At 35.9% G+C, this 24,911-nt stretch overlaps 1 protein-coding gene across 3 annotated transcripts in view; it reads left to right on the top strand.

Annotated features, from left to right (window-relative positions):
• Positions 1 to 24,911, top strand: part of LOC119777104 (CUB and sushi domain-containing protein 3-like) — a 319,759-nt gene that overhangs the window by 173,004 nt on the left and 121,844 nt on the right. For all 3 annotated transcript variants that reach the window (XM_038275900.1, XM_038275898.1, XM_038275899.1), the window contains exons 32-39: positions 3,495 to 3,608; positions 3,980 to 4,075; positions 4,395 to 4,598; positions 11,737 to 11,861; positions 12,224 to 12,320; positions 14,185 to 14,289; positions 23,037 to 23,155; positions 24,769 to 24,838. In XM_038275900.1, coding sequence (XP_038131828.1) covers positions 3,495 to 3,608; positions 3,980 to 4,075; positions 4,395 to 4,598; positions 11,737 to 11,861; positions 12,224 to 12,320; positions 14,185 to 14,289; positions 23,037 to 23,155; positions 24,769 to 24,838 — 930 coding nt within the window. The remainder of the gene's footprint in view (positions 1 to 3,494; positions 3,609 to 3,979; positions 4,076 to 4,394; positions 4,599 to 11,736; positions 11,862 to 12,223; positions 12,321 to 14,184; positions 14,290 to 23,036; positions 23,156 to 24,768; positions 24,839 to 24,911) is intronic.

Here is a 24,911-nt window from a genome sequence, read left to right as displayed (position 1 = left end):
TAAAGGCTTAATGCTGTAAGAACCATGCAAAACTATAAAAAAATGCAAAGAGATTAACATTTTTTTTTTTACTTATACCCAAAATGCACTGTTTTTCATTTGTAGGAAAGTAGATCACTTTGATAGTTGAATCTTCATATTTCCTGCACACAGAATTCAGGCTAATTGAGCAAGCCTAAACAGGAGAATCATATATACTAAATCTATCAAGAATTATTTTCGCAAAAGTAAACTATTTTCATGAAAAGGTACAATAACATCTCCCGGAATGTGAGTGAATTCATGCTTCTATATAAAAGTACCATATTTATTGAAGATTTCTGGTCTTTAAGCAGGACAGCATCCTAAACTAAAATCTGTTGCCATTTAATTTAGAAACTTTTACAGTTCTAGCACAGACCTCACCTGAGGAAGAAAAGAAAAATATCTGCTATTTCATTTTTAATCAGTTAAATTATTTGCTCATAGACAGGGATTTTTTTTATTTTATTTCTTGGACTAACACTCATACATTAAATGGTATTTCAAGAATGGCTTATTGTATGTTCCTCATTGCAGCACTGATTTCTTCAAGTTAATGTGCAATGATAGTAATTCAGTTACTGAGCAGCATTATAAATTGTAAATACTGTTGTTTGTACTTTTATCTAATTGTATTCTTATCCTTGTCTTGTTTTATTCCTATATCTTATTTTACACCATTCATATGGGAAGGGTGAAATTTAACTCATTTTATTCTCTTTTATAAATTTTATTTTGCTCTATTATACTAACAATCGTATTTTTCTCTCTTTAAATGGTTGCACTGCAAGAAAAGAATTTCCCACAAGGGATAATAAAGTAATTCTGATTCTTATTCTAAAAGTACTTTGATTTTCTCCCACAGTATAAAAATGCATGTGAATATTTGTAACAAAGGTTCAGAGGAATTCCATTAATACCTTTTTATCCTCCTATTTTCTCCTGATTGACGGATAACCTTTTTAGAGGTTTCCTCACATTTTAAGCTGCATGACATTTTAAATGAGAATTAATTTTTCTTTTCTAAATTAAAACGAAATACAGTCTTTGTTAATTGTTAATCTTTGTCAACCTTGTCTTGTTCAGCCATCCTCAAATGGTATAATTGAAATTAAATAAGACAGAATTAATTCACCTTAAAATTAGAAAATGTTAGAAGTTCACAATTGATGTCCAAAAATAAATACGCCTTGTACAGATGACATGTTCTTCTATTACAACCTTTATGTGACTGAAAACAATCATGTTTTTGCCTGCAGCAACAGGTACAACCGTTATATCTTCATTATCTTATGTGAGCAATGGCCTACACTAATGTCCTATGATTTGGGGGGTTTCTGTAATTAAAGGGATTAAAGGATGTAGTAGCAGATGAACAGAGAGGATTTTGTCTGAATGAATGTGAGTTTTATGCAAATCTTTGGTAGTAAATAATAAAATAAGGGAAATGATGTTAAGTTATAATGCTACCACAGCCATTATAATAGTAATGAAAATGCTCTCATTTTATTTGTCCATTTTTTCTGTCCCTCTCCTAAGGCCTTAAGATATTGATGATAACTAAAACGATAGGATTCTGCATACAAGCAGCTGAAATTCGTTTATGTCTTTAGGTGGTTGGCCTTAGAGGCAGGTCTATGAGTCTGGATATTCTTGAGGAATTCAGAAAACAGCCACATTTCAACTCCATACCAAAAGTTGATAGCTTTAGGCATCTTTTCGGGTTGCCTGTTGGACAGTTCTCTTTTGTAGTTTTCTAGCCATATCCCACTGGGATAAGTCCTCAGAGTAGGACAAGAACTTGCTGAAGAGATTAAGTTTTGCTCTGAAATGCCAAGGGATCCCTTAGAGCGGTGTTTCCCAAGCTTTTTTGACTTGTGTACCCCTTTGGGTATTTTGTCTTTCCATGAGTACCCCTCTCAGTCAAAAGTATTGATGACTGCCTAAAATAGGAACATACAATAAATAATTATAAAGTAAAGAGTATTTTATTTAATCTTTTTAACTTGGACATTTAGTTCTTTGGCATTGTATTCTTTTTTTACCTCATAAAAAATGTTGCCTGGAAGTAAGGAATAAAAATAAATACAAAATAAAATATTATAAGCATGTGTTTGTAAAACTGGAGCTCCTCTGTCTATCTCCCCTATAATCACATTTAAACTGGATGAATTTGAAACAAAATACTCAACAAAATTATAGTCTCACATCATTTGTTTTACACTGTTTTCATCATCCATGACACTGGATGTAGAGAACAGCATGGTATCAGCTGTTTTTTTACACCTGAGCTCGCTTTGATCAGGTGTGGAAAAACAGCTAATACTAGGCTATCTCTACATTCAGTCTGTTCCTCTGTTTGGATGTGTGTCAAAGCTGAAAGTGAACTCAAACATATAAGAAAAAAATGTAGTTCTGACTGAAAAAAGCAGCTTTTTTTGTGACTTGTTTTATGTGCTTTAAGAATATCCTCAATGTAAAATTGAGTCTAATTACAATTTGTCTGTGCTGTCTGAAGGTCATTTTCTATGTGCTGTGTTTTGGCACAGCAAACAGAAAACACAGTTCCAATGAATAGTTAACTAGTAATTGCTCAGAAAAGGTAAGGTTTTACAGTCAGACCAGATATGACTGTCCTTGCAAAAGCATTGACCAATATAAAGCATCTTTTTAAAACCGAGGATGCATTACCACTGCAGCTCTTAAACTTTTTAAGCAACTTTTATGATACGATTAATGTGAAGTTTAAACACAAGTACTGTAATTATATTACAGTAAGAGTGTCAATCTGAGGAAAAGAAACTTACAGAATGATATGTCAATTTACCAATAATGCATGTTTATCAATTACCAGAAAACCTGGGGACAGGGTGGGTTTAAATTAAGAAGCAGGTACTGTACAGATTGGGGGCATCGTTTCATTAATGAAAAATCATCAGAGGGTAAGACAAAACTGATTGATGTTCAGATTAAATAAACAGTACATGAACTGTATATAAAGTGGTATTTGCTGTTCTTGTATATCAATAACAAGTATGCAATACAGCAAAGTCGATTGGCTTAGTAAATAAAAACATTCTTCTAAAACAAGGTGCTGAATATGAATGAGTGAAAAATCCTCCAAAGCCTAAAGAGAAAAAATCCCATTATAAACGGTTTCTATCAAAAATCTTTGTAGGTAGATATAGCTCTAGACCGCTTTAACGACAAAGAAAGTCTGTCTTATTACAAGAAAAACAAAGATAATTAAAGAATAAGTCAAGACCCTTACAGAATTATATTGCTATTCTATAATCGCCTTGGGTAAAGGCATTTATCATTCATTGCAATTAGTATTTCATCTTTATGAATGTGAAAGGCCTCAACATGCAGGCCAAGACAGAGCATTTTGATCTGTTATTAGCTCCCCAACACATCACAATGCGACTTATTGTCTTCTACTTTTTTGTCTCCTTCCATCATTCTTTTTACAGTGCTCTTTGGGCAGTTTGTTGTGTTCCAGACTTTGCCCACTGATGTGGTCGAAATCTATGATGGACCTTCAACAGATTCATCCCTTCTCACCTCCATATATGGATCTCACTCAGGTAGCCATATCATCTGTATGTGAAGGGTGGATAATTAAGCTTTAAGCTTTACAATTTAAGCTTCTTGCTCATACTTCTATTAGAAATTGATCATATTGAAACTCAACAAAAACATTTATTTAAAAGACAGCGACAATTAGAAACTTCACAATAAAATGAAATAATTACAAAATTCCCCTTTTATTAAAAAAAGTATGGTAGAGCAACTTAGACTCCATTTTTTATACATCACATTGAAAACTGCAGATTAAAAAACAAAGCCAATTAACAAAACAAGAGGAAAGTTTTGTTCAGTTTTTGTGTGACGTTTTATTTGCTTTCCTCAAAATTTGACCCATCTTCATAACATCTTCTCTGTATCTCTGATTTAGGGGAGACACTCCCTTTAAGTTCAGGAAACAAGATAACCCTCAAGTTTACTGCGAATGGAACAGACACGGCGAAAGGATTTCATTTTGTTTACCAAGGTAAGGTTTCCTTTTTTTATTTTTGCTTATCTTAAGCAGTGAGTGCCTACTCTTGCAGTTATTACATAAAGGTGGCAGGCGTGTGTCAGTGAATGAGTCTGGGCATGACTTAGCAGAGCAGAATGATGGGGAATCAAATAGCCTGTCTTGGCAAAGAGGGCAAGGCTGACTAATAATGTGTGAGAAGATTCAAAAGGGCTTTATGTATCCTTCTGCCTTCTTTGTCTGGTCATCTCCTCCTCCTCTTTTTGTGTGTCTGCTTAGCATATTTAATACTCATTCCTTTGATTTTTGCTACCTCCCTTTTTTTTTTCCATAGCTGTACCTCGGACAAGCGCCACTCAATGTAGCTCAGTCCCTGAGCCTCGTTTTGGGAAGCGGATAGGGAATGACTTTGGCATCGGAATGGTGGTTCTCTTTGAATGCAGCCCAGGCTACACACTGCACGGCTCCAATGCCATCAGGTGCGAGGCCGTGCCCAATGCCCTGGCCCAGTGGAATGGCACTGTGCCTACGTGTGTTGGTAAGCACTCTCATCTCCCAGCCTTTGCTGTACTCCCTACAAATACACACATGCACCCAAAATACACACATTTAAAAAGAGGAAGTAGGTTAACAAGGCTCAATCTTCAATCCATTTTCAGTTATTACACAATTTCTTGTTAGCAGCATTTTCTTTCTGTTGCATTTACTTTTGAGCTTGCATCTTTTGGAGATTGTATCATACATAGGTTAGCTGAGTGTTTGCATTTGTCGGCCACCATAGAAAAGACATGTTTAAGAAATCAGTGGGGGTTTATCTGTTACTAGAAAATGTGTCCCAGCCCTTATATTTTGTGACTACTAAAGAGGAGTTTGTTTAACCATTGGAAGTTTGATATGGCCTTATGCACAGAAAATAAGCCTTTTTTAAGCTTTGTCAAAAAATATTAGCTAAAGCAGTAAAATTCTCCAAGCTCTAGGTTAGTAGAACCAAACATCAGTTTATGTGAAGTTGCCTACACCTGAGAGGCTAATATCCCATTTACACAGTCGCTTGACTAGTCGGCCTTGAGTGATCTATGCAAAAAGAAGTCAGCCCATAGGTGAGCACTCATCATATTCTTACTCTAGATGTAGTTCTTTTCTCACTGTACATGCTGTTTTTTCAAAGATGTGCAGTTAGAAAGACATGCTCTGATTCTCACGATGAAACCCACACAGCTGCTTTGAAAAGATGCATAGCTATGATGAAGTGAGACGAAAGCTATTGAAATACGGCCCCATGCCAGCAAGCAAATAATCCAAGGCGGTAAGTGCAGGAGATTTCAACTGAGAGTTCATTGGAGTGTCCTGCCAAGCAGTGAGGGAATAGCCATGGCACGCGCAGTTTCATTTCAAACACAGTGATTTTTATTTCAAGATTGAATCTGGCTGCAGTATCTCCCTCAGCGACAGTGTACTCATTCAGAATAATGGATTTAAATCTTATAGGCACTTGTGGAAAAAAAAAAAACACACTATACTAAATTACCCAAGCAGTCTTTATTGGATATGACAGCATCAGGCATTGTTTCAAACGGCAAATTTGCATTTCCTCACCCTGCTTTGACTGACCTGGCTCATAACGCAGCATAGGTTTGCTTTCGATTTCACGAAAACAAAACTATTAGATTAGAGGGGAATTTCAACAACAATTTTGACGAATTACACTTTCTTCACCTTAGAGGATTCATAATGCTCAAACTATATTTCATAAAAGAAAATTGAATTTTATGTTTGAATCTTTTTATGTCAAACAAAAGTGAATGAAATGTTTTTAGATACTGTTATTATTTTTTAATGTAAGCTTCTGTCTTGATGTTGATATTTTCCCTAAAAGGGAGAAGTGGTTACAAAAGTATTTTTAGACACAGACTAGTGGCATCAGCATCCTATAAGCATACAAAATAATTAGCAAGTTTAAAGTAAGTCATCACTGTCCATTTTATATAGGCTTACACATCTCTGGGTTTCATCCTCTGTGTGCCCACACCATTGAGTTCACAGTTGCCTGAAACACTTGTTCGAAGGTGTCAAAGGGTAAACAGTATCCAACAGTGCTTGTTTTTAAACCACTGAGTCTTGTTCTGAAACAGCCTCCTAAGACCAATTAAAGTGTCTCAGGCTGGGGGAGTGGAGGAAGGCCATGCCAGAGCACTGCTCCTGATGACACATAATATTTGACGTATTTTGAAAGTTATACAAATAAATGAAGAAAATGATACTTGACTAAGCAGCTACACCTGGTTTATTCTTGATAATAACTGGGCTATGGCTCGTTTCCTCTAAATCTTTTGAGGTAAATCTACATTTTTTATATCTTTTCCTTCTTGTTTTAATCGGTTGTCCGAAAGTAGGATCATCCTCTCAAATTTTTTAAAAGCCACAGCATTCTCCATACAAAAAAATAACACCATCCAGTTATAATTAGCAATTTTATTGAATATTAAATCCCACTATATCCCACTAACCTTGCAGAACAATAATAAGGTCTTGCCTTCTTTGACAATGAATCAAAAATAAAAGTTGTTATTAATATTATTCATATTAAGTCCCTTAGTGGTTGATTTTATTGCATATTTAATTCTAAACAATAAAAGTAAAATCTACAGAAGTAAGTATTATTTTATTATTCAGCTATCACTGTGATACAGTGTTAAAAGAAAGGGGAATGCCATTCTTCAGTTGTAATGTGATCCTGGAGTTAATGAAATTCAGCATTAAATACACGTCAATATCCCTTCGCAAGAAGTTAATATAGTGATGGTTATAATATGAAAGTATGAATTCCTCACTGCCTGACTGCTGTAGATTTAACCCTGAAGTGATTTTCTTCCCTGCTTCACAAAGAATAAGAACAAAGTAGTCACCGTGGTGCTGATTTCTAATCGTTTTTTTTAGGGGAATAGAAATAACCAATAAAATATTGATATATATGTTAACAAATACTTGAAATCGAAACTTTTCTTTAGCAGATAAATATTTCTTCCGTTTGTTATGCCTAGTGTTTCTCTTTTGTTTACACATCGTCCTTTTTTCCATTACTCCTTTTATTCTATCAATATCGTATTTGCTCATAGAGAGCAGAACTCTATAGTCCTATAATGTTCTTCACAATTCAACTCCTTGTGTGAAGCAACATATTTCGCAGCACTGATAAAGGTTTCATTTGAACAATACCTATGCTGTCGGTTCCACAAAAGCTGAATACAACCGTTTGTAAACCTAGTTGGACATGGTTACCAAGGATATGGATACTTAAAACCCTTAAGCAATGGGAAAAATTAAGATATAGGCTTTGGCTCCATTTATTGTGTTGGTTTAATTATGGACTTGATATACTGTTTTTTCCTTGTTTTTTCTATCTAAAACTACCCAAATATATGCTAAGGTGAAAAATGCAGATCTCATCTAAATGGAAAAACAAAGGCCTTGCAAACAACCCTTAAGGAAAGAAAAGTCTCGTCAAGCTTGGCACTATTTTAACTGAACAGAAGGACACTTGACACCTGTCTGGAAAAAAGCTGTGAAAAATACTGTAGCTGCTGTTGTCAGTTAGCCACTGTTTTATTATTTAGTTTTTTACACATGCTCAAATGTCACACTGTCAAACTAGTGTATGTCAGCAGCACCGTGTCAAAAAACGCTACCGGTGGCACCGATAGGAACAAGTCACACACAAAAGTGGTTAAAAGTAATAGTTTACTTGGCCTTTGGCAGAGTAAAGTTTAAAAAACATTTTTATTTGAACCACCAATGACTTACTGTTGTACTTTCTCAAAGCAGGAACAACCCCTTTATAGTCGTGTATATATGTACATTACAATCCCCAAATTTAGTTTATTTTGTTGAGGTGTTATATAATACACAAACATATTGCAGTGTTAGGATGATTCTTTCCCATAATGTTGAAGTAAAAGAAATACATACTGTGTTTTTCTACTGATAAAATTGTTATGTTCAACTACGCTGGTCCCCTTAAATAAAATCCAGAGTAAGAAGCTGCCATTAGAAGTCACCTAATTAGTGAATCCAGGTTACCCTAGAGTATTTTTTATCTCGGTATACACACAGCTGTTCATTAAAGGCCTTAGAGGTTATTTAAGAGATCATTAGAGAAAAAAAAGCATATGAAGACCAAAGGAAGCAGCAGATAGCTGAGGCTCAGAGCAGTAGAGACATTTAAAGGAAGGTTTAGTCACAAAACAATATAGTTTTGATCATCAAATGGAGGACTGCTCAACCCTTTTTACATAAGCTGAAAAAACTATGGCAGAACTGCATACACAAATTCGTTGAAGGGAACACCATTTATACTATTTTAAAACAAAGCAGAGTGTGTATGACGTCATCTGCTCGCCACACTGGAGTTATGACAGGCAGCCCGGGCCGCAGGCGGCTACGCTCTACGCCTTCTATTAATACGGCTAGCTAATCTGAATCGTTCAATTCCATTTAGAGAGAGAGATCATCTTTATAGTAGCACTAGACATCTTCCAGGCATGTGAGTAAAACTAGCAGCAGTTCAGGGGACAGGATGAATGAATGGTAGCCGGTGCGTCCGGATGACGTCATACACACTCCGCTTTACTTTAAAAAATATAAATATAAAAAATATAACTACGAATGTCTGGGGGACAGTGATTCGCCAACATATTATGAATGCTGGCGTACCATAAAGAATAAATTATGAATAGTTTAGTCTGTGCCTTCAACTCTTTGCCCATAGGAAGACGTTACCTGGATATAACAAAACCGAATATCTTCGGAACAGCTCCAAATGACACAAAACCCATATGGGTGAGTAGAACATGATGTAATAACAGAAACTCAATGGACCAATGTAAAAAGAATGTAAAAAGAAACTTTAACATACTTCTGATCGGTATTCGAAATTCCCGTTTTGCCGGTGATTTTGTATTTCACCTAAAGAGGCACAAAAGTGCCAGGATCCTACTAGTCAGCAGGAAATCACCATAAGAATAAGAGGTCTCCCTGTTGGCGTTATCGCTGGAAGTTATATTTACAATTTGTTGGTGTTATTTGAAATAATTAGAGTAGTTACTGCAGAATTAATCGTAATTTACCTGTCTAGCAGAAGTTTTGCTACCAAAGGATCCGTTTTCATTCCCTTTTGCTCCTTCAGAACATGACATATCTGAAAAAAGCTCCTAAACATACAGTCATTAGCTGGCTCTGTTCTTTCCTACTTTCTCTCCTCTTTCAACTACGCCAAAAAATGACTTTCTTTTTCTTTTAGGTTTGTCAGGATTCTTTTCGGTCATTGACTCTCAGTTTAGACAAAGAATGAACAAATAGCTAAAAAAAAAAAGCTGCAACAGCAAACAAACATAGGAGTACTTTTTCATGCTTCGGAATGGCGGAACGCTTGTCACGATTCAGACCAGAAGCACCCAGTATTCATGCAAGACAGACAGTGGAATTACTCAAAAGGCGTTTATTAAAAACAAACGGATCTGTGGTAGCAGCGGGTAGGGGGTCTGACAAAGGAAACTGGACAAAGGACAATACAGGTTAGTGACCACGAAAATGTAACGGAGAAAGATTATGAACTTGAGCCAATGACGTAGGATCCAGCCGGTGGCTGCATACAAGATGCGGCGGGCGCCGCTCAGATGCTGTAGCCCGGTAGAACATGCACGGGTCCCAAGTCAGGACAGGCAAACAGACCAAAACAGGAACAGGCAGGCTAAGAGGTCCAGGAGTCCGAAGTCAGATCAGGTAAACAGATCAGAACAGAAAAGGGCAGGCTCAGAGGTCCAGGAGACCGAAGCCAGGTCAGGCAAACCTATCATAACAGGAGCAGGCAGGCTCAGGGGTCCAGCAGCCCAAAGGCAGTTCAGGTAAACCGTTCAGATGGAAACAGGCAGGCTCAGTGGTTGAGAGGCAGAACAGGTCAGTATGATAAAAAACACTCTCACCACTGGCTAGAGAGAACAGGAATAATCCGGCCCTGATGACTGGATACAAGCCCCTTAAAGGTATTGTGGAGGATTTTCGTGAATTTCTTAAAAGACCCGCCCTCTCCACTTAAAAGAAAATGCACATGCACAACCCTGTACCCGCTCTCGATAGGGAAATCTATTAAACTTGTGCAAGACCATGCATGAGCCCATTTCTACTTGTGCACGCTCTGTTTAAAAGTTGCTGTTCTCATAGCTCTTACAAGTTTACTGTGCCCGAGCATTAGCTCTATCCCCTAAATCCCTCAATCACTACAGTATATAGAGCGGGGAATATAAAATGGACTTTAAAGCGAACTAAGTTAACATACCATTGAGACAGATGATCACTGCTTTTTGCTAACCATTGTTCATGTAACTCCTCCTCCACTGTGCTGTGCCTGCTCCATCTTTCCTATTAGTCACTGCTGTTGGGTAGTCGACAGCGGGCAGCTGTGACAGCAAATCCCATAATGCTTTGTGAGGAGAACTCTCCATGCAAAGCATTCCAAGAAATATCTGCCTCCTGTGAGGCCTTTCTTTTCTTCTTATACACTTTATAGACACTGTTTTTCTTACGACTCTCCGCCATTTTCAAAGAACTGTGTTGAGAAAGGCGAGGTTCAATGACTGTTTGAACCCGTAGCTCACCACAGATATACGCCTGAGAGTGAGCATGCGCAGACCAGGATAGCGGGACAAGCATCTAGGATGGCCTTTCACCAGAATGATCAGCAATTAAGAGAACCACTTATTTAGATTATTCTCACAGAAATACTGTACAAGATTGTCCATTATACCTTTAAATATAGGCCGGGGCAGGTGGATTAGAGGTAATGAGCAACCGGGCAGAGTTAGAAAGGTGAATGAAATGAGTATTTAAGCCAGTCATAAGTTCAAAGAACATGACACCGCTAGCAGAACAGGAGTTACATGAGTTACGCTTGGAGCCAATGTAAATAATGTCACGGTGGCAGGAGCGAAAAATGTTTGATTGACAAACAAGTAGCCAATCCACTTTTCACAGTAGGCAAATTGGATTGGCTAATTTTTTCTAGGCACCACCATGCCCACAGTTTATGGATTTGAATTTAAGAATTTAATTTGGAGGGAAAACCATGAGTGCAAGAATGCCATTCATAGATTAAGTCATTTTAGATTAAGCTGGACTCTTAATTTCTGAGAAAAATAATATCCGTGAGGCAATTCGCGGATCTGGGCTCCAATGCCATTAGAAGTCTGCTGTTTTATTGCTAAAATTGCATAGAAGAATTAGCAAACATTTGTAGCTATAGTATGTGCTTTGGTGGTTTTTTTTCTCTCTCTAGAGATAGGACTACATTTTGAATAACTGGTAGACATCCCCACCCAACTTTTGTAATAACAGAGAAATGTAGCTAGATAAAGTATTAAAGATAAAGGCATGAAGGCATTTTTCTAGCTGTTTGTCTTGAAAATATTGAAACTATAATTTTCCTTTCGCTGTTGGCCACCACCAAAAATCCCTAAAAAGTACATTGGGGTTTTATGTACTAATATTGAATAATAACATTTAAAATGTAGATACCTTTGTTGGCACTGTCACTCCCAAACAATTTCTATTATGTCACTGTGATCACGACTGACTCATCACTTGTTGTGTTTTAACTCTTTCCCAATACATTATCCTTTTTAAAGTTCCCTGTGGTGGAGTGTTAACTGAACGTCGAGGCACCATCCTCTCTCCTGGATACCCTGAGACATACTCAAATTATCTGAACTGTGCTTGGAGAATATCTGTTCCTGAGGGGGCAGGTATACAGGTGGGAGCGTCAAACATATTTTTTTTTCATTAATCTTTATCATTATCTATCTTATCTATCTATCTATCTATCTATCTATCTATCTATCTATCTATCTATCTATCTATCTATATATCTATATATATATATATATATATATATATATCTATATATCTATATATCTATATATATATATATATATATATATCTATATATATATATATATATATATATATATATATATATATATATATATATATATATATATATATATATATATATATATATATATATATATATATATATATATATATAGTAGCAATGTTTTTAGCCCATTTAGCTGACCTTTAAGCTGAACTTGGTCTGCTTTATTTTCTATTTAGATTCAGGTTGTGACCTTTGCCACTGAACATAACTGGGATTCATTGGACTTTTTTGATGGCGTAGATGGCAACGCTCCAAGGCTTGGGAGCTACTCGGGTAAATCTCATATAGAAAAGTTTTATTTGTCAGCTCCCTGTTGAATTTCAATCGGATGTCACAAAACTATAGCAGCAGACAGAGAGACAGATGTGGTGATGGGGCTGATGACATTTGGTATGTCCTTTGAGAAGGCTGTATAAAATCAAGTTTAAGAAGTCAAGAGAGAGGGAAAAAAATCTTTCTCCCTCCTGCAAGGCTGTCTTTGCAGCAGAAATCTCCATTATATGAGCCCCAGTTTAGTCAGGAATTTCAAAGATTTAGCATTGCCACTGGGCTTGCATTAATGAAAATTTTGCACTTGCCACATGGTAACTAACAAGAAACAGGCTATCCCATTATTTCATAAGCTAAATCCTAATGTAGGAGGGAATGGTGTAGCAAAATGATTTCTGCTACATTATCAGTTTTATGAGATGAGCTGTCAAAAATTTTAAAAGGGTGAATATCTCATTTAGAACAAACCTCTTTGAATAGTAAAACAGCTCTCTGGTAAAGTTCCAACAAAGCAGATCTGAAATACGGATTGAAAAGGTTAAATCAGAAATCAGTTTTAGCCTGGCTTGAGCTGATAACCATTATTATCTCTACACTCCATGTCAAAATCAGCTTGCAAATTTCCAAAGACATGCCTCTGATAACGAATAAGATATCCCTGATGTTAGCAAGGCTAAACGTAAGTACTTTTTTGAATGAACATAAATTTCCAACATTTTTTTAATTCCACATTCAATATTTTTCATAGTTGTGGTCCTTTTTGAAATAAATATTTCTCAAAGGTGGTGAGGAATACTCAAATTAAAATTTGGTATTTTAGGAACCCAGCTGAACAATAGAATGTGCAAGTTTATTTACAGTAAAATATTAAAAGGTAAAACAATAAAAATAAAATAGTAGCAATTTCATGAGGATTTTTAAAATATTTTTTTTAAATAAAGGTTTACTAGTTAGAAATGTAGCCTGCTTTAATGGCAAGCCTATCCTGTTTATTTCACAGATAGACATGCTAACTTTAAGAGAAAAGATGTTGTGATTATGGAGTTTTAAACACTTGGTCCAACAACAGATTTTTATCAGGAGGAGTTTTAAACAATCTTAAAGTATACTCCTGTTTTAAGTAATTTTTTACCTCTAGTTTAGAGTATATCACCAAACATATTAGCGCCATGACCAGGCTCCTGATGAATAGTATTGAGTGGTGCTCCGTTGGTATCAGCTATTTTATAAAGAAAAAAAATGTTCAATCAGTTTTTTTTTCTTTTCTTTTTTCATTGTAGCCCTTAAAGTGAGCATTCTGTTGCTGTAAAGGTCTGTGACCTTCACCTTATTTACAGGGACGTCTTCTTTATGCATTTGGACATAAGAAGGATTTTTTTATTCTCTTCTATTGTTTCAATCCCAGTGGTTTTCCCACTGACCGCTAGAATTCATTCAGCTTAGGCAGGACATTATTCCTTGATCGGAGCACCGACTTCCAAAACCAGTTAAAGGCAACAATCCAATCCTGATAGACAGCTGCCTCCTCTAACCAGTAGGGGAAAGGAAACAATTCCTGAAATGCCATCTTACCAGAGAACGTCCAGCACCCTCTCTGGCATCTCATTAAAACATACTTCAATCACAGGAACTGAAATAAGTTGCATTTTAGTGCAGCTGAAATGTAACATTAAACCATGATAGGCTCTAAAATCCAGAAAATTGATGATGTGTCATTCTTAAAGTATTCTGAATGCTATTGCTTTGTAAAAGTCTTCATTGATACTGTGCTATTGATATTGTATAAAAACTATTGCTTGCTTTTTAAAAGTAATCACTTTGTACAAAGTTGAATGTGTAAATGCATTATCTGTATTTCATAATGCAGGTACAACAATCCCCCAATTGCTGAACAGTACATCCAACAACCTGTACTTGACCTTCCAGTCTGACATCAGCGTGTCTGCTGCTGGTTTTCACTTGGAGTACACAGGTATGAGAGATGGCATGTCCGCTTCCTTGTATTTTTGTCTTTCTTCGCCTGCTGTAACTTACAGCTGCTGCTCCAGGGTAGAAGAAATAAGCGGTACAGCTGTTCTGGATAGCACAGTCAGTCGTATATAGAAAATTCATGAGACAGAAAGTAGAACAGAGAATGTATTTTTTTTTTATTCTCTTCATAGTTTAATTTCAAGTCTTTGTGCCGGCATCGTTTCTATTACAGCGTGGTATTCCCAAGTGCACTTGCTTTTTAAATTTGTGCATAGCCTCAAGTTATTGGACTCGCATCCCGCTTTATTTACGACCTGAATTTGCTCATCTCTCAGTGGGGGAATCACTCTGAGGCTTTTTTTTCCAAAAGGAGCATTGTGTACTAACATTTAAAGAGTGTGGCTAGTCCCTGTGGAGGGACTCATTTGCTTCGTCCCCTCAAGTCAAATAAATTTGCAAATGAGAATAAGGGTAATTCTTAATAAAACAGTCCACTGTGATTGACATATTAAGTGTTTTTCTTTTCCTTCTGTATTCATCGAATGGATAACTGTTTTTTTCCCATCTGCTTCCGAATTATGTTGTCCAATGGGATTTTCTCTTTATCAACCTACTATTATAATAAGCTAGTGTGACTCTAAAACCTGGTTTTAACCTCTGAGATGTATTGAGAAGATTGTTAGAAAAGTTACAGCCAATTTAAACAGTAAATTCAGAGAAAACATGAAGTCGACAGTCTTGAGACAATACATGACATGACAACGCTGGAAGGACAGATAAGATCTTTCCTAACACTCATCCTTGCATAAGAGTTAATCTCAGTTCACTTTAACTGATTTTACAAATTCATGCCAGTGTAAAGAAACATCATAGCTTAGTCACTCCTTAGTGTCTGTCAAAAATCTCCCTTAGCAATACTCCACAGTTGAGAATCACTTCCATATCATCATATGTCAGTCTGTGTATCTTTTGTATTTCATAAGATATTCAGAGGTAAAGTCTAGCTATACTCCCTCTTGCTCTTAGCACCATTTGCTGAGAATCATTTCAGTGACACGTTTCTCTGTGGGCATTTCTGTGTCTGTTTTTCACTTTGAATCTGTTGCAAAGTACAGTATGGGAAAAGCTCTTAAGCCTCAGAATAAGACCCAATTCCAAACTATTTTTTTGTACAGGTTTAGTATTTCTAAACAGAACAGCTTTTAATATAAAAATTCAATAAAGGCAAGATTTTAATAGTTTATTTTTTACTCTATTCTAGATTTGAAACTTAAAAAAGATAAAGATAGCACTAGGAGCACAGCATAATACATTAGATGAAGGTCATAGCTTGACCGATGGGCTGCTGCAGACCACTCTAGACAGCATATTTCCCCTTATGACATCATATGGGGAATGCTTTTCAAGGTAGTTATATAGTTGAAAGGTTTTTTTTTTTTTCATTTTTGAATCTCATACACAGGCTACAGGACACATAGGACAGTTACAAAATGTTTATGCAGTACATTTTTTCTTTCTTTAGGTTTTATTAGATCAAACTGCATCCAAGCATAGAACATGTCTAAACATGTCTTCTTTGTAGAACAACCATTAGCTGCTCTAACTAAGCAATTGTTTGCAATGTGACCTTGTCATTCTCTTGCACTCTTGTGGATGAAGTTTGGCATGAACAGCAATGATTCAGCTCTTTCAGACTTGCTGCCATTCATCTACAAAGAGCTGTCAGACCCCACCACAAAATTTTTATTAGGTTAAGGTTCGACTGTGCCTGGGCCATTGCAGCAGCTTGATTATTTTTAAGCCATATGTTTTAGAGTTCCTCCTGTGCCAGGACTCTGTTATTCAACAGTCTTATATATGTCTGGTATTTAGTTTTAAACACGATCAGTATTAAGATACTGATAGCGATTTGCTTTGCTTTTGTTTTGCTACAGATTATGGCTGTTTCTTTGGGTCCAGAAATATTATAGTGACTTGAATGTAAATATAAGTATAAACCAAACCATTTCTTTATTTTTAGTTTTGTTTTGTAAAGGAAGAGGTTTTTCCAAGCAGTCCTCTCAAAAAAGCCTCACTAAGGTTTTTAGTAATTTTCCTGTCATAGACCTTTATAATTTACCCTAATTCGCCCTGCATGTAGAAAGGAAGTTATTTTAGTCTTTTTCAGAAAATTACTTTCTCTGAAGACCATGGTGGGATGATAAATGCCAACTGCTTTGAATTTTTTGAATTGTTAATTAAAAAGCATTACTCATCACAGAATGACATATATATATACACTATATTGCCAAAAGTATTTGCTCACCTGCCTTGACTCACATATGAGCTTAAGTGACATCCCGTTCCTAATCCATAGGGTTCAATATGACGTCGGTCCACCCTTTGCAGCTAGAACAGCTTCAACTCTTCTGGGAAGGCTGTCCACAAGGTTTAGGAGTGTGTTTATGGGAATTTTTGACCATTCTTCCAGAAGCGCATTTGTGAGGTCGCACACTGATGTTGGACGAGAAGGCCTGGCTCTCAGTCTCCGCTCTAATTCATCCCAAAGGTGTTCTATCGGGTTGAGGTCAGGACTCTGTGCAGGCCAGTCAAGTTCATCCACACCAGACTCTGTCATCCATGTCTTTATGGACCTTGCTTTGTGCACTGGTGCACAGTCATGTTGGAAGAGGAAGGGGCCAGCTCCAAACTGTTCCCACAAAGTTGGGAGCATGGAATTGTCCAAAATGTCTTGGTATGCTGAAGCATTCAGAGTTCCTTTCACTGGAACTAAGGGGCCAAGCCCAGCTCCTGAAAAACAACCCCACACCATAATCCCCCCTCCACCAAACTTTACACTTGGCACAATGCAGTCAGACAAGTACCGTTCTCCTGGCAACCGCCAAACCCAGACCCGTCCATCAGATTGCCAGATGGAGAAGCGCGATTCGTCACTCCAGAGAACGCGTCTCCACTGCTCTAGAGTCCAGTGGCGGCGTGCTTTACACCACCGCATCCGACGCTTTGCATTGCACTTGGTGATGTATGGCTTGGATGCAGCTGCTCGACCATGGAAACCCATTCCATGAAGCTCTCTGCGCACTGTTCTTGAGCTAATCTGAAGGCCACATGAAGTTTGGAGGTCTGTAGTGATTGACTCTGCAGAAAGTTGGCGACCTCTTCGCACTATGCGCGTCAGCATCCGCTGACCCCGCTCCGTCAGTTTACGTGGCCTACCACTTCGTGGCTGAGTTGCTGTCGTTCCCAAACACTTCCATTTTCTTATAATACAGCTGACAGTTGACTGTGGAATATTTAGGAGCGAGGAAATTTCACGACTGGATTTGTTGCACAGGTGGCATCCTATCACAGTTCCACGCTGGAATTCACTGAGCTCCTGAGAGCGACCCATTCTTTCACAAATGTTTGTAAAAACAGTCTGCATGCCTAGGTGCTTGAATTTATACACCTGTGGCCATGGAAGTGATTGGAACACCTGATTCCAATAATTTGGATGGGTGAGCAAATACTTTTGGCAATTTAGTGTATAATATTCTATACATTTAAGTAAATTGAATATTCCAGATATGTACAATAAATTCAAAAGCTTTCCCTTGAACATAGTTATTGTGAAGTTTTGTTAATTATTTAAATTATTTTACTACACAAGTTATTTTAGACCAACCAAGTACATGTGAAACTTCAAAAAAGCTGAACATTAGATATTAATTTAGCTGTTTATAATATGGTACAGTATAAAGCAGACATATGGTGCCACCCACTGTCCTACATCCAAATGAAGCAGTGACATTCAATGAGAGCATCACCCTTTTCATTGTCTAGTATATTTTTGTACAAAAAATAATTAATAAAACGTTGACATAGTGTTATACATTTAAGATCAGGCATTTGAAAGCAAGATTTCATGTTTAATTGAAAGATTTAAGCTTCATAGGTCTACCACTTTTCAACTTCTTCAAAGCAACCTTTTTGGGCGTAAAACAACAGCATACTCTTTAGCAATTTTTACTTTTTTTATTGAACGTATCACATTTGAATCTTGATGCTCTTCTCATCTACTACAATTGATATGGCAGCAATATTTATATAAATTTAAGTAAAAAAAATAGATAATTTTGATGAAAGAAAGTCTGATCTTAAAGCTAGCTTATCCAGTGCTGTTTTTTTAAATAAAGGGTGAGTGAACACAAACTATGAGACACACTAGTGCAAGCCAGTAGAACTGACAAACACCAAACATTTTCAGCATACAAGCAAAACTCCCATTCCCCTGACTTAAGCTCTTTTTAAACTGCTACTTTCATATTTTCCTCCTCATCACCCCCATTTGTATTGACAATAAAATGATAAGACTTCTTTTTCTCAAGGTGACAAATATGTTTTAATTTAAGCAACTGCCTGACAAAACTCATATTAATACATCCACCTCATTTTGGGAAATTCTCGCCTATTTTGCATAGCCAAATGGAAAAGCAAATAACTTAAGAACTGTAAGCCCAAGTTACATGTGTGATACATTATTTCAAAGCTAACACCTTCTAATTTCTGATATATATGTATATATACATGAAAATTGGGTGAGTAAAACACCCAAGCTGCATCAAGCCCAAGCTGCATCAATTCAAACATGGCTTAAAGTTGTTTTTTTTCTTATTCCCGAAAAAAGGTATCTTTTGAACAGCGGTAATAAAGCCATGCTTGCTTGTTGTGGCTGCCTTGTCATGGTACATTTTGACATGCTGCTATATCTGTGTTAATTGTGCTTTGGAGCTTGCTATGTCCATAAAATGAACTTGGTTGTTGAATTGTGGCGAAGCTTAGCTTTCCAACGATGTCTAACATGGAAACATTTTACCAGTGTAATTTTTATGCATTCTGAGGTATTATTTGTAAATGCTTTAAAATGGTGGGTTTTGAGAGGTTAACCCTGAGACTTAGTATAGAGTTTATACTATACTTTGGAGGTGTGCATTCCTGTCATTTTTGTGCATGCTCAGAAAGGAAGGGGGAAACTCTTAAGCTCTGCTTTATGTAACAGAAAATTAACTTTATTCCTGATGCCCAGAATATAATACTGTATACATTTTGATGTGCTGCTGTCTTAGTACAATATTTAGGGGAGCATAGATATAATGGTTTGTCTAAAAAGGTATTTCCTCAAAATCAGTAAACAAGTAAATCCCAAATTATCCATTACACTTTGATTCATTCAGTTTGTAGTGGTTAATCAATCACTTAATTTGTTGGTTTTTTTAGCTCTCCGGATATCTCATTACATGTTTTGTTTTTTTCTTCAATCACTGGGTTTAGCATATAAAGCATGATCAAAGTATATGTTACAGACATTAATTTCAGAGGGGATCAATCATGCTTAAAGTTGACATATTTAATTAAATAAGATGAAATGCATGTTAAATACAGACCTAAACAAGACCATATTATTGCTATGCTTTGTTTTCAGATTGCTCTGGAGTTCTATGTTTCATATGTTTTATATTTTTCGTTGTAATTAAAAAACAATATGATTTTGTCTCCCTGTCCTGCTGGTCATAAATAATTTTATAATGATCATTACTGTAACACACACCCAACTAGCAAAAACCCTTCATTGGAGAGTTTTACAGGCATGAGTTTTCCAATTTTACCAATTTGAATAAATTCTGATTTCCCTTTAACAGCTGTCAAATGAAATGATATGAGTCCAGGAATAAAAATATATTAGCAGTCTCCAAGCATATTTCCTAAGGAATAAATATTCTTACTTGACTCTAAGATTGTCAAGAAGCTAAGTGTTTGTTAAAACTTCTCAAATGTAACTAACTTATTTTTTGTTCATTATATAAAGGCTACCAAATTTAAGAACATTAACGAGTGATTAAGTATTGACAATGCATGCTCTCTTAATGCTATTTTATAAGTACACAAATACAGACACTTTTGATTAAATTGACTAAAAAGAACCTTGCCTATTAATCATTCTCATCTGACCATTAGAGCTTTCTATCAGCACTTCAAAATATTGTTAGCTTTACTTACATTTTTATTCATGTTTATTAACATTCAGTCTGTTTGTTTTTCCATTCCTTTGTGCGCTGTGTCTGAATAAAAAAAAAAGCCTTAAGCTTCTTCTTTTGAATTCTAAACAGGTGTTATTGCCTTTCCTGAGATAATAAATTGAAATAGTTAATGTAATAACTGTTGCATTTATTTTCAATTGAAAAATCTCCAAGTAAAAAAACAATATCAGACAAAGCTGCTTTTTATGATTTATTCTGCCTTGACATTGACGCAGCATATGCGGCTCACATGGTTCAGAATTAATTGGCTAAATACAGTTGGCAGGGCTGCCTGTTGAAATGCCAGTTATGTTGAACAAGGACTGGACTCTTTCCAAACATGGCTGCTCATGCTGGGACACATAAACTTTCTGACCAAAAGAAGACAGCACCTGTAAAAATGTAAAGTGTTTAAGGTCTGTTTCAGAGTTTCACTGAAACCTCAGCCATATGTTAGTGGACACTTGTTCCAACACAAAACTGTACTTCAAAGGGTGCTCTTGCTGTTTTGTTTTATTCTTTATTTTTTTTATCAAACTATGGAAGTGAGTGCCAAAAAAAGAAATGCTTGACTAGAGACTGATTTTATTCAAAACCAGAAATGAAGGAGGGCTTTACCTTATTTCTTAGTTCATTTCTAATAAAAATAACCCATATATTTAAGTTTTAGCTTTGTAATATTTGAAAGCAAATTCCTGTCTTTTTTTTAGTGACTTTTCGTTCAAAGTGCTGTCAGAGTAGATTATATTAATTTCACTTTAAATTGGTTTGACCATTTTTTCAGAACAGTGCAAAGAAAAGTATGGCTATTCCTTACAGTGTGGACATATGATAATTGCATAGAACTGTTTAATTTATGGCAGCTTTGTACTTTGATGTCACACTTACCCCCAGGCAGGCATGCTGTACGCTATGACAGCAACTTCACTCTGGGATTTGCAGAACCAAGTCTCCTTGATAACAATGAAAACGTTCTAAGCAATATTCTTGAATAAAGCCATAAATGTGAGAATCTTGTGTTCCACCTTTACAGTAGCTCTTTTTTGGCTGAATTATTGCATGTGGATGCTTACATTGACCTCAATGCTCTATGCCCTTTCTGCTTACAATCACCTCCCACACAAATATTCCGTCTAACTTCCCCTAGGTGTTGCATGGAATCATCACTTGTGCTATTTTTCACTCTGATGAGTTACTGTGCTGTTCTAAAATATTATATGGATGTTATCTGTTCCCTTGTTTACAGAATCTTATCCACCTACTTGTTTGGACTTGTTGACACTCTGAGTAGGTTTGAATGAGTTTGTACAGTCATGTGCATTTTACTGCCATTTTAAGGTATACATGAAAGGTTTGCTCTTGTACTAAACAGAACGATAAAAAAATGCAATTTCTCTTTGCTGCAAAGACACTTAAAATTAGCCTTCACTCATCACTACAAGAATGTTTCCTTCTGCTTTCTGAAAAAAAATGTAAGCATATACAGTACATTCTAACTAAAGAATACTGACAATGTATTGCAACAAATGTTGCTTACAATGCTGTGTTTTTCTCTATTTAGATTACAAAGTATCTGTACAAAAAAAAAAAACTACTTTAAAATGAAAACAATTGCAGCACATTTACTGCTTTATTTCGTGTATTGTTGCACTGCAAATTGCACAATTTCAGAATAAAACATGAATTTGGATCTTTGAATGTAGGATTAGGGTTGAATTAACTCCAACAGCTAAAGTTTTCAAAGCTTACATATCATGTGATTATTAGCACCTTAGTGTTAAAATTTTTCCCATAGTCTTATTTGCTTACATCCCCTTTCCTGCAGACTTAAGGAACACCTGATTTGTGTTTGTAGATAACAGTTTTAAATCAAATTTTTTTTCCCTAAATAGTATCTTCCGTATGAAAAAAAATGTTTTTTTTTTACTGTGCAACCCAGTAGCAGGTATGTATATTGTGTTAGCTTATTGGAATTAGTTTCCATTATTAGTTAGTTAGTTGGTTACTCAGTGCATGTCTTCCATACATCTATTGTGATTATATATAAGGCAATCAAACAGTGATGATATTCTACAAGCAGGAATATTGAAGTTTTAAAGGTAAAGAGTCATTGCTCACTTCACATTAGTTAAATCTAAATCTCACTATGTTGTTTTTTTTATGTATTTTCTGTGTAAAAGTAAATGTTCGATCAATTTACATAAAATGCCCCACACCAATTTAGCCTAAACCATTACCGTTTTTCTTTTAAGTCAAAAGAAAATTTAGTAAGTAATTTCCATACCTGGCAAGTGAAACGATAACGGTTTTGTTTTAATACAGCCTAATGCTTCTGTCAAGCATTACTTTAGAGATCTCTGTGTTTTTTCACTCTTATTGCTAAAATCATAGTCAAATAGACTTTGTGATTACTCAAACAAATAATAAATTCATTCTTTTCCTTAGTTTCTAAATGGTTTGACTGCTATAATTAGACAGATAAAAAAGTGAGCAGTATTTCATTTTTAAATACAGTTGTAGTACATTTGATTTTAACGAACCCGGTGTCTCCAAGATAAACATACATTTGCTGTACCCTAAATATTTAGGTCACATTTAAAAGGGATAAAGCTGATCAACCTTGTAATCATTTCTGAAGTTATGCAGAAGAATGATCGCTGTCCACACCTGTGTGTTGTGACTCTGTCATAAGCAATAGGTTTGGATTCGTGCCCAGAGCCGGCACCTCCAAGTAACGGCCAAAAGGTGGGGGATCGCTACACCGTGGGTGACATGGTCTCCTTCCAGTGTGATCAAGGCTTTTCTTTGCAGGTACGTTTGTCCATATATGGTTGATGAATCATAAAAAGTAGCTATTGTAAAGGGAAGCCCCTTAATGGGAGGTAGGTAGGTCAGGCTGTTTCTCTTACACCATAAATGTTTATGTTTGGAAATGTGGAAGCACAAATTACTGGCATTTTTCTTACCAATATGTTAGCAACCTTACTTTTAAAGCTGAGTATAATTTTCTCTCATGTTTGGTTATAGGGATGTCAGAGTTTAATGTTACGCAGCAGGTTGAACTTTTTTCCAATCCTTCTTTGGTACATACTATTTCAGAAGCCTTTTGAGCTGTGGAATTGTCTAAGGCCACAGGCAATAGATTTTGTGAGCAGTCGCCTCACTAATCCCACACTGATTTTCCCCTTCCTGACTTGGGCATTCACCTCATTTCACATTTTCTCTCTGGACCAGCCAGCAACTTTTTTTACACACATCTTCAGACTCAGTGTCTGAACTAAAAATGGCCTTTAAGCCTTTGCCTAAAAACGAAAATTAGACTGGCTGAGTCTTTGAGATCAGTTGTTGTGTTCAATAAAACATTCAGTCTTGCAAAATGTTTTTCAGTTAAAATAGTGTTATCCATCCATCCATTATCTGTCATGCTTTATCCCAGTTGTTATAAATAGTGTTATGATGAAGTATAACACATTTCCTTTACAATGTGTTCATGTATAACAAATAAATATCATGTTTGCAAAAAACAAACTTCCATTGAATCCCCTTTTCATTATTGTGTATCTTCCTTCTATTTCCATTATGGCAAAACAGCCTCAAGTGATTGATTCTTTAATGAGTCTTTTGTTTTCATTTGGTCATATGTTATAATTATTTTGATATCAAGTGATTATTAATTAGTATTATTATTAATTGGACATTGTGACATTATCTGTTTGTAGCAAACGTAGTGATGATCAGAGATGATACACATCATTACGGCAACAAAGTGTTATTTGTACAATAAACTAGTCTCCAGTCGAGGATCTTTAGTGTCACTAACATGCTCTTCGAAAGCCACTACCACCTTGATGGAGTTTAAAGATTACTAAGGCAGAATCATAGTTTTTCTTTTACTGTTTTAATTTAACTTTCTCTATCTGATACTTAGTCAAGCAAACACAAAGATAAAGATTAACTCACATCAGCATGACAAATGCTTGAAGTGACTCCAACTGCCCAAATTGTCCCCCTATTTTTACATTAAAATGGCTTTTTTTTTTTTTTTACCTATTACAGCCTGTCAAGTACCTAGATGGTCTGAATTTCAATACGTATCTAAGTAACAAAGCAAGACGTGGCTTTTTAATAAAAGTATCTTTCTATGCCCTGAGAGTAGAAGTTTGATAATTTCCCACGATACAACAAAGTGGGACATCTAAGTAGTGCTGCATGCTATGTTTATGTAAAAGGATTAATGTTTAACAGAAAGGTTTTTTGATTTTATTTGAATTGTTTTTGAATTGAAGTTGAAATATATCAATGGTGAATTAACAAATACTTTTGAAATTTCTAAATATGAGTTGTTAAAATGTCCCATACATTCACACTGCAATTTCACATTTTTTTTAAAGTCATTTATTAATTGTTTTTGTTTTGTTGCACAGGGTAATGCATATATTACCTGCATGCCCGGTCCCGTCAGGAGATGGAATTACCCCGTACCTTTGTGTATTGGTACGTATCCTTCTACATATTATTGCCCTCTACATATTATTACCTTCTGTGTATTAGGAATGTAATTAGGTTT

The sequence above is a fragment of the Cyprinodon tularosa genome, unplaced genomic scaffold, assembly GCF_016077235.1.
Source record: "Cyprinodon tularosa strain WSP-4 unplaced genomic scaffold, ASM1607723v1 ctg98, whole genome shotgun sequence".
Classification (NCBI taxonomy): domain Eukaryota; kingdom Metazoa; phylum Chordata; class Actinopteri; order Cyprinodontiformes; family Cyprinodontidae; genus Cyprinodon; species Cyprinodon tularosa.
The sequence above is the reverse complement of the archived record's forward strand: the minus strand, read 5'-3'. Positions and strand labels throughout refer to the sequence as shown.